At 47.5% G+C, this 18,446-nt stretch overlaps 1 protein-coding gene across 1 annotated transcript in view; it reads right to left on the bottom strand.

Annotated features, from left to right (window-relative positions):
- Positions 1-18,446, bottom strand: part of LOC128404018 (protein HIRA) — a 63,647-nt gene that overhangs the window by 11,360 nt on the left and 33,841 nt on the right. Inside the window, exons 12-19 of the mRNA XM_053369259.1 lie at positions 17,661-17,879; positions 15,934-16,019; positions 14,585-14,779; positions 12,029-12,199; positions 5,394-5,586; positions 4,021-4,122; positions 1,447-1,595; positions 30-191 (exon numbers count right to left, since the gene is read on the bottom strand). Coding sequence (XP_053225234.1) covers positions 30-191; positions 1,447-1,595; positions 4,021-4,122; positions 5,394-5,586; positions 12,029-12,199; positions 14,585-14,779; positions 15,934-16,019; positions 17,661-17,879 — 1,277 coding nt within the window. The remainder of the gene's footprint in view (positions 1-29; positions 192-1,446; positions 1,596-4,020; positions 4,123-5,393; positions 5,587-12,028; positions 12,200-14,584; positions 14,780-15,933; positions 16,020-17,660; positions 17,880-18,446) is intronic.

Below are 18,446 nucleotides of genomic sequence, written 5' to 3' on the forward strand. Positions count from 1 at the left end.
CACTGAAACGGCGACAGCTTAGTGCTTACCAGACGGAAAGGGTTGCAGCCGTGGTGAGAGCCATGATGTAGAAGCCCGTGCAGTGCAAAGTGGAGATTGGCGAATGCAAGACGATGGGAGGGAGAAGGCGGCGGCCGCAAGCCGAAAACACAGATAGGGTCCGCTTCTCACAAGCGACGCTCACAACCTTGCTGGAAAAGAGCCAGGGGACGGGGGAGAGAAATCAACTCAGGACTTCCAGTTGTTTAATAAGACCAACGCATCAAGCTTTGCATGAAGAGTCTCCAAACGAAAACACAACAAGAAAGTGAGAAATAAAAACACACTTTAAAAAAGCACAACCTGACCTCCATGGTAAACAAGAGGGGAAAGCTACAAACATCTCTGTAATTGCATCCCAGAGAAAGCTTGGGAGAACAGGACAGCTTCCATCCGAAAACCTGAAATACCGTATTTTTCGCTCTATAGGACACACTTTTTCCCCTCCAAAAATGAAGGGGAAATGTGTGTGCGTCCTATGGGGCGAATGCAGGCTTTCACTGAAGCCTGGAGAGCGAGAGGGGTCGGTGTGCACCAACCCCTCTCGCTCTCCAGGCTTCAGGAAGCTATCCGCAAGCCTTCGGAGCGCGGCAGGAGTGCCTGCCAGGCTCCGAAGGCTTGCGGATAGCAGCCTGCAGCCCGAAGCCTGGGGAGCGCAGCGCTGTGCACCCCGGGCTTCGGGCAGATATCCGCAAGCCTTGGGAGCCTCCAAACTTGACCTGGTTTGGAGGCTGGCGGTGGGGGGTAGTGCTGCTTTCCCCACCGCCAGCCCCACAAGCTCGGGGGACAGTGGGGAAAGCACTGCCTTCCGCTGTTCCCTGACCTGGTCTTTGGGGCTGGCGGTGGGGGAAAGCAGCACTCCCCCCCACACCAGCCCCAAAGAGCAGGTCGAAAGGAACCCAAAGCCTCCAGAGCCCAGCAGGAACTCCCGCTGGGCTCTGGAGGCTTCGGGTGAACGCACCTTGAACGCACAGAACGCACCTTGTTTTAGAGGGGGAGAACAAGGGGGGGGGGAATTTTTTTCCTGTTCTCCCCCTCCTATGGTCCGGTGCGTCCAATAGAGCGAAAAATACAGTATATTTCTGAAAGACATTCCCATCCTGCCTTTCTGTTATCAATACAAGGCATTCCATCAGCTGGTGGAACACGCAGAATGTATTTTTCATTTTGTTTTTATCCTAGTCAGAGAGCTGCCCTTGGGAATTGGTGATTGGGGGCAGGAGGTCGCTGAGCACTGAGAAGATGGTTCCACAGATCGCAGCGCCTGAAGAGGTGATTATGGGGTAAGGTGATCCCATGAGTAAACTGGTGCCAAGACATTAAGGGCTTTATATACCAAGTTGATGCCTTCAACCTGGCCTGGTTGTGGCTGTGTTTGCATATGCACACACACACGCACGCACTCACCAGCTTCCTGCTGCTGAGAGAATTCGGCTGGTGAGAACTGTTTCCCATTCCTTTCCTTCCCGGTTGCACTTTAACCTGCTGAGTTTTGAACCTCCCACTGTGGTGATTTCATTCTCCACTTCAATGTACATGGAGGGATCTGAGCTGACCTGCAAAAGTTGGTTCTCTTAAAATGAAAGCTGAGCAAGAGAAAGTCAAATATATATTCCAATCCAAACAATTAAAAAAAACCACACACACCCTGGAAATTTGAAGGTGCCGTTATCCAGCATCGAAAATGGTAGATTCTTTATTTAAGAACACACATTGCTCAAAGACGGTGGCTCATCTGAAATACCAGCCCGTTCGCAGCTACTGTATTATGTAGTAATAACTGAAACGTTATTAAAAGTGCCTGCCAGCAGCATTATTCAGAATCACCATTATTACCAGGCCCTTCCCATATTTTATTTGCTTGTTAAATTTACATACTGCTCCTAAAGAACAGCTCTCTGCAGTTTACAGCTGCAGACTTGAGAGGAAAAGTAAGGAACAGCATTTAAGTACAGTGGTACCTCTGGATGTGAACGGGATCCATTCTGGAGCCCTGTTCGCATCCGGAAGCGAATGCAACCCGTGTCTGCGCGTGCGCGGGTCGCGATTCACCGCTTCTGTGCATGACGTAATTTTGACCGTCTGCGCATGCGCGAGCGGCGAAACCCGGAAGTAATGTCACCGCAGCGCGCAACCCGAAAATACTTATCCCGAAGCTACAGTGGTGCCTCGCAAGACAAAATTAATCCGTTCCGCGAGTCTCTTCGTCTTGCGGTTTTTTCGTCTTGCGAACCACGGCTATTAGCGGCTTAGCGGCTATTAGTGGCTTAGCAGCTATTAACGGCTTAGCGGCTTAGCAGCTTAGCGGCTATTAACGGCTTAGTGGCTTTAAGAAAAAGGAAACAAACTCGCAAGACGTTTCGTCTTGCGAAGCAAGCCCATAGGGAAATTCGTCTTGCGGAATGACTCAAAAAACGGAAAACCCTTTCGTCTAGCGAGTTTTTCGTCTTGCGAGGCATTTGTCTTGCGGGGCACCACTGTACTTCAACCCGAGGTATGACTGTACAGTTAATCTGCTCTGTCAATGCAGTCTAAATCCAAATCTTTATTATTCTGCCAAGGGACAATTGTACAGTACATCCCACCCCCAATAAATCATTTAGGGCATAATACAGCAAAACAGCACATCTGAACTTCCATGCTATACCAATACTTAGCAACAAGGGCTCATTAAAAAGGAAGTGAAATGCTACCATTTATAATTTAACCTGATACTTTAACCCAAAGTTAGCAACCACCTATTATCTGGCTTTTCCCTTTGTTTTCTCGCTACCTCTGTTGTTCTGAACCAAGCTGGCAAGTTAACAGAGAGGCAGTGGGGTGGGGTGGTTAGAGTGCTGGATGAACCTGGGAGACCAGGGCTCAAATCCCCACTGGGCGATGAAGATCACTGGGTGACCTCGGGCCAGTCGCTGCCTCTCAGCTGAACCTCTCTCATGAGGTTGTTTGTGGCGATTAAATGTGGAGAGGGAGAACCCTGTACGCCACCCTGAGCAACTTGGAGAAAAAGGGTGGGTTAGAAATGCAATAAATAAAGCATATGGGATTCAGCTCCATCCTTTTTAATAGGCACGAGCTGAAACGAGGAAGCTGGCCGGATCAAATATGGTCCCCCCCCTTTTTTTAATTTACATTTTATTTCCAAAACCGGAAAAAGAAAAATTACAAACATCAAATTCAACATCCATAGTCATTTTCTAACTTAGACCTATTACATAATTAACTAAATTAAAATATACCTAACTATTCTAAACTTCTCTTTGCTGTATACAAATACAACACAGTTAGAAATTTTATATTAAAGCTTTTATATTATAAGTAATATTTCAAATTCCCCTATACCCCCCGTTCCCCTTCACCCATGTGTGATCTTATTTTATTTTTACTTCTTCCGTCTTGTTGTGTTGTTATAATTTAATTATTGTTCAGCTGATTTTTTATTATTTCCTTGCTTACCCCTGCACGTTTTACACGTTATCTATTAATATTCCAGTTCCGGAACCATATTTTTTCATATATTCCTTCACTCCCTCCCACTCATTAATTATTCTCTGATTTGAATGGCCTCTAATTGTTGCCGTCATTTTTGCCATTTCCACAAAATCAGAGTCTACTTTGCCATTCTAATAATGATGGTATTTTCTTCCCCTTCCAGTTCTTTGCGATCAGTATTCTGGCCGCTGCTGTTGCGTAAAGGAATACATTTTTCTTATCTCTGGGAACGTCTGGATCAAATATGGTTCTATGGGTCTGGCTTGTCGGCAGGAAGACCAAAATGTCATCTTTTCCCAATCCCTTTTATACCCCGAACACTTTACTGGGAACCTCTGCCTTGGGAAACTGTGAAGACTTCGCTCCTTATGCTCCAGAGTTTCCGCAGCTGGCTGTCCATGCTGATCCTAGCGCTTCTCTTGGAACTAACCTGCTGTTAACTGCAGAAGAGTCAGTGTAGTTTTTTGGTTTTCTTTATCCAACACTTACTTGCAATGCAAACGATTTCTGAGGGACTGGGGTTGGCAGTTTAAGTGCTAGCGGTGCACTGTGGCAAGCACCATCCTTCTCAGAAGCCAGGATTGCTGGAGACTGAAAGGCAAGAAGGAGAACTCAACTAGGCTGATTGGTGTAAAAACGCCTGTGTCGATTTAATTGCAAACACCAGCTGGAGCCGTTGCCTTCCCACCAAGGAATCCAGGAAAGAGAGAAGGAGCAGGAGCAGGTGCACGCTGTAGTCTTCACCTGCTTTTCTCCTTCCTGGAGATTCTTTTCCACGAAGCTCTCAGTGGGAAGGGGACATTTTTACCACCTGCTCTTGCTCCACCAAGAGTTTTTTTCATGGTTCTTTACATATCTGTGTTTTTGGTTTTTTTTTAAATTAAAGATTTCTTGGTTTACAAATGTATGTGCAATGTCTCTTTTTTCAGGTTACATTTTCTACAGATCAGTTTCATTTGTTGAGACATTAGTGTTACATTGGGAAGAAAGAGGTGGAGGGGGGCATGGTGAGTGGGGTGGGGTGGGGTGGCAATGCTTCTATTCTACTTAGTGTATGTGTAGGGTTTTGTGTCAGCGTCACTTGTGCGGGTTCTCTTTACTACTCGCTTGTATTCCTTTGGTGGTGAGAGAGGTTGGGGTGGCCTAGGGTGTGGCTGGTTGTCTTTGACTGGCTGTGGTGAAATGTGTGTGTGTGTGTGTGTGTGTGTTTGGATCAAGTTAGCCAGATTGATTTGTATGCTGTTGGCGGATTCTTGTCTTGTTGGGCTGTGTATGTGATAAAAAGTAACCATACCGGGGTGAAGGCATCTTCTTCTATTTGCCCCCGTGTCAGTTTCAGTTTGTTGGTTAGTTTTTCAAATAAGGTTGTTTCCCATACTATCTGATACCATTGGTCCATGCCATGGGTAGGCAAACTAAGGCCTGAAGGCTGGATCCGGCCCAACTGCCTTCTCAATCCGGCCCACGGACGGTCCAGGAATCAGTGTGTTTTTACTTGAGTAGAATGTGTCCTTTTATTTAAAATGCATCTCTGGGTTATTTGTGGGGCATAGGAATTCGTTCATATTTTTTTCCAAAATATAATCCGGCCCCCCACAAGGTCTGAGGGACAGTGGACCGGCCCCCTGCTGAAAAGAATCTGCTGACCCCTCGTCTATGCTTACTCCTGACAGGTCTCTCCAGTGTCTGGCTATGATGTTTCTGGCTGCTGAGAGTAGGTGGGTTATGAGCTCTTTGTGTATTTGGTAAATGATGTGCTACTTCAAGGTTGCCAGTCTAAAGACAGGATGCAAATCGAGTACAGATAAATATTTTTTTTCATAAGAAAATGAGTAAGAGAAGATGACAGGCATCCCAGTTACCTGAACTGTTAGCGTAACGGGCATCAGTCTTGAGTCCTTTCGAGGTCTGCCTTTCTTCTTCTTTTCTACCTCAAGGTCCAGTTTACGCTTGGACAGAATCATAGGCTTGGCTGGGATCTTTTCCTCACTGTCGCTGCTACTCTCCAAGATATCCTTGGGTTTGCTTTCCCTAATTGAGTTCTGCTCCTTCAATCTGCAAGAGAAACACAGGGTTACTCGACAAAGTTTCAAAAGCAGTTTCTGGTGCAATGCAGAGGGTTGGGGGAAGCAGCCTTTTAACAAATCAGACGGCCCTGGTATCTCTAGAAGGGTACCATCTCCTCTGACTGGCAAAGGTGCTCCAAGGTCTCAGGCAGAAAGGGGACTTTTCCAAGCCTGCTAACCAAGACCCTTTTAACTCAGGGATTGGTAAACGTTGGCCCTGCAGATGTTGTTGGATTACGACTCTCTTCATCCCTCACCACTGGCCACGCTGGTTGAGATGATGGGAGTTGCAGTCGCAACAACATCTGGAGAACCAAGGATGAGAGAATTTGCTCCAAACACACAGCATAGCAATTAGCCATGTGTGATAATGATAATTTCATTTATCAGTCGCTTTTTGCAACGACAAAAGCGAAGTGGCTTGGCAAAAATTAAAAGCTACACACGTGAAAAACCAATTAAAACCTGAGGAATAATTAAAAACGCATACAATAGAAAATGCATAAGGTGCTCATTCAGCAACATATTAGTAAGGACCCCAGTAAAAGATGGGCACAACCACAGGAGACATTAATTAACTGAAGGCCTGAGAAAAGAATTATCCTGGCACTTAACAGCTGACAGAAATGGGGCCAGGCATGTCTCTCAGATGAAGATGGCAGGATCTGGGCTGATTCGTGGGGGTGGGAGTGGCCTAATGATAAAAAATCCACACGTTTTCAAACAACATTTGGAGACTTTTAGTTTAGAGGAATGGCAAAGAAGAGAAGACATGATAAAGGTATATAAAATGGTGCATGGCGTTGGGACAGTGGATAGAGAAACATTTTTCCCCTTCTCTCACAATGCTAGAACCCAGGGCCATCCAATGAAGTGGAACCCTGGACAATTCAGGGCAGACAAAGTACATTTGTACCATGGATCTCAAACGCCTTGGCTCCCGAACAAATCGGCTCCTGAACGATCGAAACCCGGAAGTGAGTGTTCTGGTTTTTGAACGGTTTTCAGAAGCCGAACGTCCGGCGCAGCTTCCGATTGGCTGCAGGACACTCCTGTAGCCAATCGAAAGCCGCACATTGGTTTTCGAATGGTTCCGGGAGTCAAACGGACTCCCAGAATGCATTCTGTTCAAGAAACAAGGTACGACTGTACTTTTTCACGTGGCGCACAGTAGAATTACGGAGATCACTCCAACAAGTAGTAGTGATGGTTATCAATTTAGACGGACTTAAAAGATGGTTATATACAAATTCCACGCAGGCTAAAGCTACCAATGGCTACTGGCCATGAGGACTATGTTCTTCTCCCTCCACTGTTGGGGGCAGTAAGCCTCTGAACGCCAGTCGTTGGGAATCACAAGTGGTGAGACCGCCGTTGCACTCAGCTCCTGCTTTTGGGCTTCCCATACACACTGGGTTGGCTACTTTGAGAACAGGATGTTGACTAGGTGGGCTAATGGCCAGGTTCAGCAGCAAGCACTTTGGATGTAGCATTAGCAGCAGCAGTAAGGACAAAATAAAGGTAAAGGTAAAGGTACACCTGACCTTTAGGTCCAGTCGTGGCCAACTCTGGGGTTGCGGCGCTCATCTCGCTTTATTGGCCGAGGGAGACGGCATACAGCATCCAGGTCATGTGGCCAGCATGACTAAGCCGCTTCTGGCGAACCAGAGCAGCGCACGGAAACGCCGTTTACCTTCCCGCTGGAGCGATACCTATTTATCTACTTGCACTTTGACGTGCTTTCGAACTGCTAGGTTGGCAGGAGCAGGGACCAAGCAACAGGAGCTCACCCCATCGCGGGGATTCGAACTGCCGACCTTGTGATCGGCAAGTCCTAGGCTCTGTGGTTTAACCCACAGCGCCACCCACGGCCCGACAAAATGCACTACTCTAAACATGGTGGGAACGGCCATCCCATTCAGGACACAAATTGGCTGAAACCTAAATGGCCAGTTACAGCTCAGATGCAACAGATGCTTCAGATCAGGAACGAGCAACCTGGGAACCTTTGGCCTTGCTGATGCAAGTTTAATCTGGTGTCCAACCACATATGGGCAGCCACAGCTTCTCTGTCCCAGCTAGAGATCCTGTGGTCTGAATATGGGACAAAGCAGGTGCATTGCCCTGACCTAGCCACTGTGATCCACGCGACGGTCAACTCCAGACTGGATTATTGTAACTCGCTCTACGTGGGGCTGCCCTTGAGACTGACCCAGAAACTCCAGCGGGTGCAGAATGCCGCGGCGAGACTCCTTATGGGGTCCTCGCTGTGGGATCACATTCACCCAGTGCTATACCAGCTACACTGGCTCCCGGTGGAGTACAGGATCAGGTTTAAGGTGCTGGTTTTAACCTTTAAAGCCCTTCACGGCCTAGGACCCTCGTACCTACGGGACCGCCTCTCCTGGTATGTCCCACGGAGGACCTTACGGTCTTCAAACAAAAACGTCTTGGAGGTCCCGGCCCTCAAGGAGGTTAGACTGGCCTCAACTAGGGCCAGGGCTTTTTCGGCTGTGGCTCCGATCTGGTGGAATGCTCTGTCACAAGAGACTAGGGCCCTGCAGGACTTGACATCTTTCCGCAGGGCCTGCAAGACAGAGCTGTTCCACCAGGCCTCTGGCCAGGGCACAGCCTGACCCCCTCCGTTGGCAATCCTCACAGAACTCTAGCCCAATGGTTGCCATTAATCTGATTTGAACTGATTTTATAATGAAATGATTTTAGAATGTTGTATCATTTTACTGTTGTTAGCAGCTCTGAGCCTGGCTTCGGCTGGGGAGGGTAGGATAGAAATAAAATATTTATTATTATTATTATTATTACTATTATTATTATTATTATTATTATTTTATATGGTCTTTAGGTGAAAACTAGGCCTTAATGGCTACAAATGCACACAGGGACAGTCTCCTGAAAAACAGAGGAAGACTGCAATGTGGTATGATTACAAAGCATTCTTATATATTTCTATAATAATAATAATAATAATTTTTTATTTATACCCCGCCCTCCCCAGCCAAGGCCGGGCTCAGAGCGGCTTACAAGCAATAATAAAAACAAGATGAATGATTACAACTTAAAAACAAAAATAAAAAACAACATTAAAATAATGGAACATTAAAATATTAAAATGTAGCCTCATCGCAGGAGGAGAAGGAAAAGAAAAAAGAAAGGGAGGGAGGGAGGGAATCAAATTGACTCCAAGCCAAAGGCCAGGCAGAACAACTCTGTCTTACAGGCCCTGCGGAAAGAAATCAGATCCTGCAGGGCCCTGGTCTCATGAGGCAGAGCGTTCCACCAGGCCGGAGCCAGAGTTGAAAAGGCCCTGGCTCTGGTTGAGGCCAATCTAACTTCCTTAGGGCCCGGGACCACTAGGGTGTTGTTATTTATGGACCTTGAGGCTCTCTGTGGGGCATACCAGGAGAGGCGGTCCCGTAGGTACGAGGGTCCTAGGCCGTGAAGGGCTTTAAAGGTCAAAAGCAGCACCTTAAATGTGACCCTGTACTCCACCGGGAGCCAGTGCAGCTTGAAAAGCACTGGGTGAATATGCTCCCATGGCAGAGACCCTGTGAGGAGCCTCGCTGCAGCATTCTGTACCCGCTGGAATTTCTGGGACAGCTTCAAGGGCAGCCCCGCGTAGAGCGAATTACAGTAGTCAAGCCTGGAGATGACCGTTGCATGGATCACTATGGCCAGGTCGGGGCGGGAAAGGTAAGGGACCAACTGCTTGATGTGGCGAAGGTGGAAAAATGTCGCCTTGGCTGTTGCTGTAACTTGCGCCTCCATGGAAAGGGAGGCGTCAAGGATTACACCCAAACTCTTAACGGAAGGCAATGGCACTAATTGGGCCCCCGCAAGAGAAGGGAGTTGGTCTCTCATCCCCATGCCATCCCGACCTAGCCATAGGACCTCTGTCTTTGAAGGATTTAGTTTCAATCGGCTCCCACGAAACCATCCAGCCACAGCTTCCAAGCATCTGGTCAGTGTGTTCGGGGCCGAGTCGGTGTCGCCATCCATCAGCAGATAGAGCTGAGTGTCATCAGCCTATTGGTGACAGCCCAGCCCAAAGCTCCGGATAATCTGGGCAAGGGGGCGCATAAAGATGTTAAAAAGCATCGGGGAGAGAATTGCGCCCTGCGGCACTCCACACACCAAGGAGTGGCGCGACGACATTTCCCTCCCTAGTGCCACCCTCTGTCCCCGACCAGAGATAAAAGAGCGCAACCAGTTACGGGCTATGCCCTGTATCCCCACGTCTGCGAGGCTGTGGTCCAGAAGATCATGATCGACCATGTCAAAGGCTGCTGACAAATCTAAAAGGATCAGCAGTCCTGACCCGCCTCGATCCAGTTGTCTACGGAGATCATCTGTTAGGGCAACCAGAGCCGTCTCCGTCCCAAAACCAGGACGGAAACCGGACTCAAATGGATCTAATGCCGATGTTTCCTCCAGAAACCTACCAAGCTGTTCAGCAACCGCTCTCTCAATTACCTTACCCAGGTATGGAAGATTTGAAACTGGGCGGTAACTGGATAGGTCTAAGGGATCTGATGAAGTTTTCTTTAAGAGTGGACACACCACTGCTTCCTTCAGTTCCTCTGGGAATGTCCCCGTGTCAAGGGACAAATTGATTTCAACCAGGGGGGTCCGCGCAACATCTGGACACTCCCTAATCAGCCAAGACGGGCACGGATCAAGGAGGCAGGTGGTGGGCCTACCAACTTGGAGGAATCTATCCACATCAGTAGGGAGTATCCGATCGAAATGGTCCAACACTGGACCTGAAGTCAGTCGAGTGGCCTCCAGTTCAGTCACTGTATCTAAATTGGCAGGGAGGTCACGGCGGAGCAACAGGACTTTCTCCGCAAAAAAGCTCGTGAATGCCTCACAGCTGTGGGTCGAATTTGTGCTTAAATTTGGTTGTCCTCCTAAGGACGTTATTGACCTAATTATTCTAAAAAGTTGTGCCGGGCGAGAGCTAGCGGATGCAATGGAAGCTGCAAAGTAAGATTTCTTAGCAGCTTTCATAGCCATCTCATAGGCTTTCATAAGCGTCCTATAAGATGTTCTTGAGGCTCCGTCACGAGTCCGTCGCCATACTCGCTCTAGCCGTCTGAGATCCCGCTTCATTTTCCGGAGCTCCTCAGTAAACCAAGGTGCCCAGTTTCGACGGGGTCGCAGAGGGCGCTTAGGCGCGATCTCATCAATGGCTGCCAAGAGCCGGTTATTCCAGTCCTCAACAAGGTCATCTAATGAGTCGCCAGGAGGAGCAGGGTTCTGCAAGGCTTGTCGGAATCTATCAGGATCCATCAGTTTTCGCGGACGAGCCCAAATAGGTTCGCCACCCGAGCTGGGGAGGAGCGGGAAGTCAATCTTGGCTTTCATAGCGTAGTGATCAGACCATGGCACTTCCACAGCGGGGAGCATGATCACATCTATGCCAGCCCCAAAGATCAGATCCAGCGTGTGGCCTGCTTGATGAGTGGGGCCCAAAACAAACTGGGAGAGCCCTAGTGTTGCCATGGAAGTCACTAGGTCCGGAGCCTGTGAGGAGGGAGCAGCATCGGCATGGACGTTGAAGTCTCCCAAAACCAGTAGGTTTGGGAACTCCAAGGCCCAGCCCGCCACCACACATTCAATGCCGGAGATCGCCGGTGATGCCAGAGCTCTGAAAGAGCAATCCTCCCGGAATAACGCTACTTCTCCCCCCCCGACCCACAGTCCGCGATTGATGGAGGACAGAGAAACCTGGGGGTGTTAGCTCATGTAGGGAGACTACTTCGCCTTCCCGTACCCAGGTCTCCGTCACGCAAGCCAGGTCAATCCCCTGCGAGACAAAAAAAGTCGCGCATGGTGGCGGTTTTGTTGCCTATGGACCTGGCATTGCACAACAAAACATTCTTTGTTTTAGAGGAATTGTGAGTCTCAATAATGGTCTTCTGGCTCTTTGCACCTCGTTTTCTCCTTCCAGCAGGCATTCTCAATAATATTTCTGTGTATATATTTCAGGAATCTTCTAGCTCCTCTGAATACCCCTCCCTAACTTTCCATTTTTAATAATATGTGATTGAATACATTCTTCAATGTCCTTCTTTATTAACTTCTGAATAAACACGCATTCTTCAGTGTCTTCATTCATTAACTTTTGATTAATTGTCTTATTCATTAGTTGTTTCTTCCTTGCTCAGTAGCCTAAGGTTAATTATAACGTTCTGCCTAGCTGATTTATTGCATTCCTATAACGCGACACGGTGCAGGTTTCCATGGTTATTGCCCATATACATTTTTTTTTCTGCTGGGAAGGGTTAGCGAAAGTTCATTTGCATGTACCAGGCTACACAACAAGAAAACGGGAGTCTTAAGAAAAATGCAACTTTGGAGAAAGTGCAATTTCCTCCTTCACTCTCACCTGGGCACAGCTCATTCCTCACCTGTCTATGGCAATCTGATTTGTGTGTGTTATGGCAGAAGTCCCTGAGGTGGCTTTGGATCGCTCCGTGAATCTCGAATCGAACGCTTTCATTGGCTCGATCTTGGAAGAGGCTGGCAGCACAGAGGGCGAAGATGCAGGAGGAGCAGCTGAAGCAGAGGTAGCATTTACACTGTAAGAAAAGGAAGAAAAAGCTGAGTTAGGGCAATATATATTGGAGGGGGGGAGTGTTCTACAGGCCAACAAAACACCAAAATGAAAGTTCACAAGCAGTGGGAAATGGTGACATCAATCCCCACTGTTTCACCTCAGTCCCCAGGATGGAAGCTGTTTTTCATCCTAACATGGTACATCTTGGGTAAAGTGGCCCCTTCTGCCCCTCTGGGTACCGTATTTTTTGCTCTATAAGACTCACTTTTTCCCTCCTAAAAAGTAAGGGGAAATGTTGTGTGCGTCTTATGGAGCGAATGCAGGCTGCGCAGCTATCCCAGAAGCCAGAACAGCAAGAGGGATTGCTGCTTTCACTGCGCAGCGATCCCTCTTGCTGTTCTGGCTTCTGAGATTCAGAATATTTTTTTTCTTGTTTTCCTCCTCCAAAAACTAGGTGCTTCTTATGGTCTGGTGCATCTTACAGAGCAAAAAATACGGTAATTGGAAGGGCCTCCAGCTGAGTGAAGAGAACTGGAATGAAGCCACTGGAAGCCAGTGACTTGCCTTGTCCCTCCCCATGCCTTCCAGGTACTTCTTTGGGAAGGTTATTTATAAATTTCATTTTATGAAATTACAGTGCTACCTTGGTCCTCAAACTTAATCCGTTCCGGGAGTCCGTTTGACTCCCGAAACCATTCAAAAACCAAGGCGTGGCTTCCGATTGGCTGCAGGAGCTTCCTGCTCTCAAGCGGAAGCCACGTCGGATGTTTGGCTTCTGAAAACCGTTCGCAAACCGGAACACTTACTTCTGGGTTTGCGGCATTCGGGAGCCGATTTGTTTGACAACTAAGCCATTCTAGAACCAAGGTACCCCTGTATATAAAACAGGGAGAACAATTATAACAACGGGCAAAAATTAAAAGATGAAAAAGGAAACTATAAAATGTGCATGCGGAATGAGTAGTTGCACGTGAGTTAAAATAACAAAGGGAAAGTAAAGACTATCAACTTCCAACAGATCATCAGGTATAGTTCCATAATTGCCAGGCTTGTGATGAAGGTACTTTTGACACCTCTGCATCTAGCACTTTGCATACTAGCAGTTGTAGAAAATCTGGCTGGTGTTTTCTGCACGTCTCACTTCTGATGAAGTGGCTTGTGATTATATCGCCATGAATTCCTGACTGCACTGGAAAGAGTTTACTGTATCTGACTCCAGCTTATGTATTTAAACAACTGATAAGTAATATTGTGTTAGAGTGTGGGATATTGCCACATAGACCAATGGTCTGACTCCATATAAGGCAACTTTCTATGTTCCTAGACTATTTTTGTGACAAACTTAAAATATTATCAAGTTGGCAAGTGATGCAAGCAGGTGTGCAACCCTTAATGGGACTGTGTGTGCTTTTGAGAATCCCACAAAGTTAAGACTGCACACACACACACCATACATTCAAAGCACGTGGCTTATCCAATAGAATCCTGGGGATTGTAGTTTACCTTTCAGAGTTACCCTTAACAAACTACTGTTCCCAGAATTCTTGGGAGTGTTGCTGTTGTGTGTTTTAAATGCATTGTTCGTACACAGCCTCAGTTTATGATTACAGTATTTTTTGCTCTATAAGATGCACTTTTTCCCTCCTAAAAAGTAAGGGGAAATGTGTGTGCGTCTTATGGAACGAATGCAGGCTGCGCAGCTTTCGCTGAAGCCAGGAGAGCAAGAAGGATTGGTGCGCACTGATCCCTCTTGCTCTCCTGGCTTCAGGGACAGCCTCCCGAAGCCTCCTGAGCAGAGCGGGAGCGCTCCCACTGTGCTCAGGAGGCTTCGCGTTGCTTTTGCTGAAGCCAGGAGAGCAAAAGGGATCAATCTCTCTTGCTCTCCGTGCTTCACTTCGCTGGAGAGCCACTGCGCAGCTTTCCCTCTCTGTGCAGCGCCCCTTCAGCGAAGCGGGAGGAGAAACGGAGCCCCTTCCGTTTCTCCTCCCGCTTTGCTGGAGAGGCACTGAGCAGAGAGGGAGAGAACATTTTTTTTCTTGTTCTCCTCCTCTAGAACTAGGTGCGTCTTATGGTCGGGTGCGTCTTATGGAGCGAAAAATACGGCAGTGGTTAAGTGGTGTCTGACTATTTCCCTGTAACCATTTAACATAGTCCCAAGAGAGATTCCCCCCCCCCCCGTTCTGTTGCGTTGTTAGAACTACACAGAATGTTTTTTTTTTCAAACACATTTTCAAATCACTGAGGATCAGCGAGAGGCAATATGAAAGTTATTGCCGTGATGGGCTCATTCAGAAACACAAAATCATAGCTAACAAGAGTCGCAGAGCGACCGACATGCAGTGCATATGGACAGAGCCCCCAAGTCACAAAAAGTCAGAGGATGAGATCTCCGTTGCCCAGTACTGACCCATCTTTGTTGCCTGCGTCTTCGGTTGGTTTAACACTCACTGCCACCGGCTCTAAGGCAGGCTTAGACGTGCAGAGGATATTGGTTGCATTGTAATCTAATGACATCAGCTGATTGGTTTGAGAAGCTGACATCATTGAGCCTGCTAAGGATCCAGATATAGGAATACTATTGAAAAAAGCTGTAGAAAAATCTCTGTTTTCCGGGGGGAAACAAACAGACAACAGTCAAGAGATTAGCTGGATTATATACGTGCCACATAATCGAAGGTGTATACATTTTGAACACAAATGTATGCATTGAATTATATAATAAAAAGGAGGAAGAGATTGTATCTAAAGTAGCACTAAGAGACACGTTCGATCAGCACAAAGATATATGCTGCATGCAGAGTCAGAGGTGAGTACATCAACCTCCTTCTGGGATTCTCAGCATATCTGAGTCACACAATCAGAAATGGCTGCGTTCGATTTGGCTTTGCCATTTTCACCATTGTAGCAACTGCCCCCCACCCTTGTGGTGTCAGAAACAGTCGGAGGCTACCAGTTCATGCAGGGAACTTGAAATTCCCGGGAAGTCTTCCCAAGGGTAGTCCCAGGTACAGTACACCGCAGTAGTCAATGGGTTTGGCAGTTACCAGGGTGTGAACAATGGCAATCAGCCCGCAGACCCTGAAAGAACCTAAACTGCTTAGGTCTAGGTTATCTGAAGAACTTGCACAGGGCTTCTGCTTACATAAGTCATTAGCTGACTCTCACCCTGAATCTTTAAGAAGCATCAATAACTTAGAAAAGTGCATACATCAAAAGACAAGTTGCAGAGTAGTACAGAAGTATTTTCACAACAGGAAGACATGAGGGTTTCTTTTTAAGTATACAAATGATTTAAGAAAATCTCAACGGAAGAAAATATAAAGCCTGTCATTTTATATTTCATAGATAGATAGATAGATGATAGATAGATAGATAGATGATAGATAGATAGATGACAGATAGATAGATATAGACACGGGTGGCGCTGTGGTCTAAACCACTGAGCCTAGGGCTTGCCAATCAGAAGGTCGGCGGTTCAAATCCCTGCGACGAGGTGAGCTCCCGTTGATCGGTCCCTGCTCCTGCCCACCTAGCAGTTTGAAAGCACGTCAAAGTGCAAGTAGATAAATAGGTACCACTCTGGCGGGAAGGTAAACGGCGTTTCCCCTCCAGCGTTTCCGTGCACTGCTCCGGTTCACCAGAAGCGGCTTAGTCATGCTTGTCACACGACTCGGAAGCTGTCTGCAGACAAACGCCGGCTCCCTCGGCCTATAGAGTGAGAGGAATATATATACACACACATACAGACATACATACCCAGTATCCAGCTGAGCTATGCAGAGAGGTGTGATTCTTCTCCGTCCATCTGCTGTCCGAGTCTCAACTTGTTTCTTTAAAAGATTCTGTTGGGGGGAAAGATGGCTGTTGGAACTTTTGCTTGTAATTGCTATAAAGGCCTATTGCAAAGCATCAAAAGTCTATAAACTGGACATTTTGTTTATTCAGTTTGTTAAAATACTCCTACCCCTCCCACTCATATAAAACAATAAGGCCGCATAGGACCTTTACAATAAAACAGTTATAATAAAATGTAAGGTACCATAAAGAGAATACAAAATAATAATGATAGCCAGCTCATCGTAAGAAAATTTGAGCAGGTAAATAGGCCTATTGCCATAAAAAAAGGCTTGAGGAGCTGTCTGAAAGTTAGCACTGATTACGCCTGCTGAATCTCCGAGAGCCTAAGTCCAAAACTCTGGATAAGCCCACTCAGCAGTTTCATGTAGATATTAAATATCATAGGTGGTTTTCAACCCGCGTGCAGTGGCACCCTGAGGTGCCTTGAATGATGGTCAGGGGTGCTGCGGGCAACACTGGCCTCTGTCCCTCTTTCCTTCCTTCCCTCCCTCTGACGCCCTCTTGTGTTTCTGCCTCTCAAAGGCTTGCACAGCTATTTGTTGCAGCAACCTTGGCTGCAAACTCTGTAGGCGAATGGTGTCTCTGGGGCTAGCCAGGAGGTGCTGGTTGCTAGGAACCAAGGCAGCCTTGGACTAAGCAAGCAAGCAGGCGAGGGAGCCCAGCCAGCAAGTCCGGCAGGTCTTGCTGTTGGGAATGGACAGACAAGTCCCAGGTGGCTGTGGGGCAGTGTGAGGAGGCACCTCTCTTTGGGGCGGGGGGGGGCAGCTCAGAGACCAGGGGCAGCGGCAGGGGCTGTCCGGAGGGGAGAGGACAGGAGGCTGAGAGAACACTCCACCAGGGTGTTCAAAAAAGGGTGAGAGGCTGCCAGCTCTGCAGGCAAGGGGTGACATTACTGGACTCCTGAGCCCCACAGTGGTGATGCAGAAAGAATGTACAGTGGTACCTCGGGTTACAGATGCTTCAGGTTACAGACTCCGCTAACCCAGAAATAGTACCTCAGGTTAAGAACTTTGCTTCAGGATAAGAACAGAAATTGTGTGGCAGCAGCACGAGGCCCCATTAGTACCTCAGGCTAAGAACCGTTTCATGTTAAGAACGAACCTCCGGAATGAATTAAGTTCTTAACCTGAGGTACCACTGTAGCTGGTCAAGGGAGCCATGGATTCAAAAAGGTTTAAAACCTCGAACTTTGGGGATAAAACTGAACCCTGAGGAACCACACACCCTTAACTCGGACAGCAGCTCCAGTAGGATACCACAGTCAATGATATCAAAAGCCACTGAGAGGTAAGGAGAATGAAGAGGAACACATTTCCCCTGCCTCTGTCCCGACAGAGGTCATCATACAGGGCCACCAAAGCAGTTTCTGAGCCAAAACCCGGCCTAAACCCAGATTGAAATGGATCTAAGAAATGACTGAATCACTCAATGCCTCACCAAGGCTCCAGTTGTCCATGTCACAGCCTCTCCAGGACTAAGCATGAGTGGCTGGAGGTCTGTGTAAATGACACATGGGAACCACACCAACAACCCTTCTGTGCTGCGTCAAGGAGGAGCCAGGTGCCAAACTTTCCCCTTTTGCAAAGGTGACATGAAGGAAAAGAACCACCATCAGAGTCACCTACCTTCCTAATGTCTTCCAAGCTCTCCCCATTCACCATGCTTGCTACTTTAGGTGCTGCTGCTGAGCCAGCTGCATCTCTCGCTGCTTCGTTCTTCTTTTCCACCTGCTGCTGCCTTTGCTGGTACTTCAGCATCTCTGGATTCTCAATGATAGCAGTAGACAGGTGTGCCTCGGTCATTATAGCCAAGCTCTTGCCATAAGTGGTCTGGTGGATGTTGCTCTAAGGGGCGCAAAGGTGAGAACACAAGAGCAGCAGCTTAAACTGCGTGCACGAATCTTGATCAAAAATGACAAAGGACTCGGGCAACGGACTGAATATCCAAATAATGCAGAAACCTTCAGCTGTACTGACTCATTTATTTCCGGCTGCAGTTGTCTGCCGGCTTTCACCATTATTTAGAAATGATTCAGGTGCTATGCAAAAATAAAGGCAGGAGACGGACTCTGAGAAAGAGGTTTAGAGTATGCAGACAGGAGGGACCAGAAGAGCAGAAAAGACAGTAGACTAAGTAAAAGCAAGAGATAAATGAGAATTTCTGAATGAAGCGATGGAGGACATTTCAAACACCAATGATTCTGTAGACTGAGCATGCAAAGTATGTACAACCCTACTAAGCTAGCCTTCTCCAGCCCAGTGCCCTGCAGATATTTTGGACAGCAAAACCCATTACCCCTGCCCAGTGGCCATACTGGGTGGGGGGTGATGGGGGGAGTCCAAAGCATCTGCCAGCTACCAGGTTGAGGAATGCTGCGCTGAGCTAATGGACATCCCCTTTCAATGATGGCA

The sequence above is a fragment of the Podarcis raffonei genome, chromosome 16, assembly GCF_027172205.1.
Source record: "Podarcis raffonei isolate rPodRaf1 chromosome 16, rPodRaf1.pri, whole genome shotgun sequence".
NCBI lineage: Eukaryota > Metazoa > Chordata > Lepidosauria > Squamata > Lacertidae > Podarcis > Podarcis raffonei.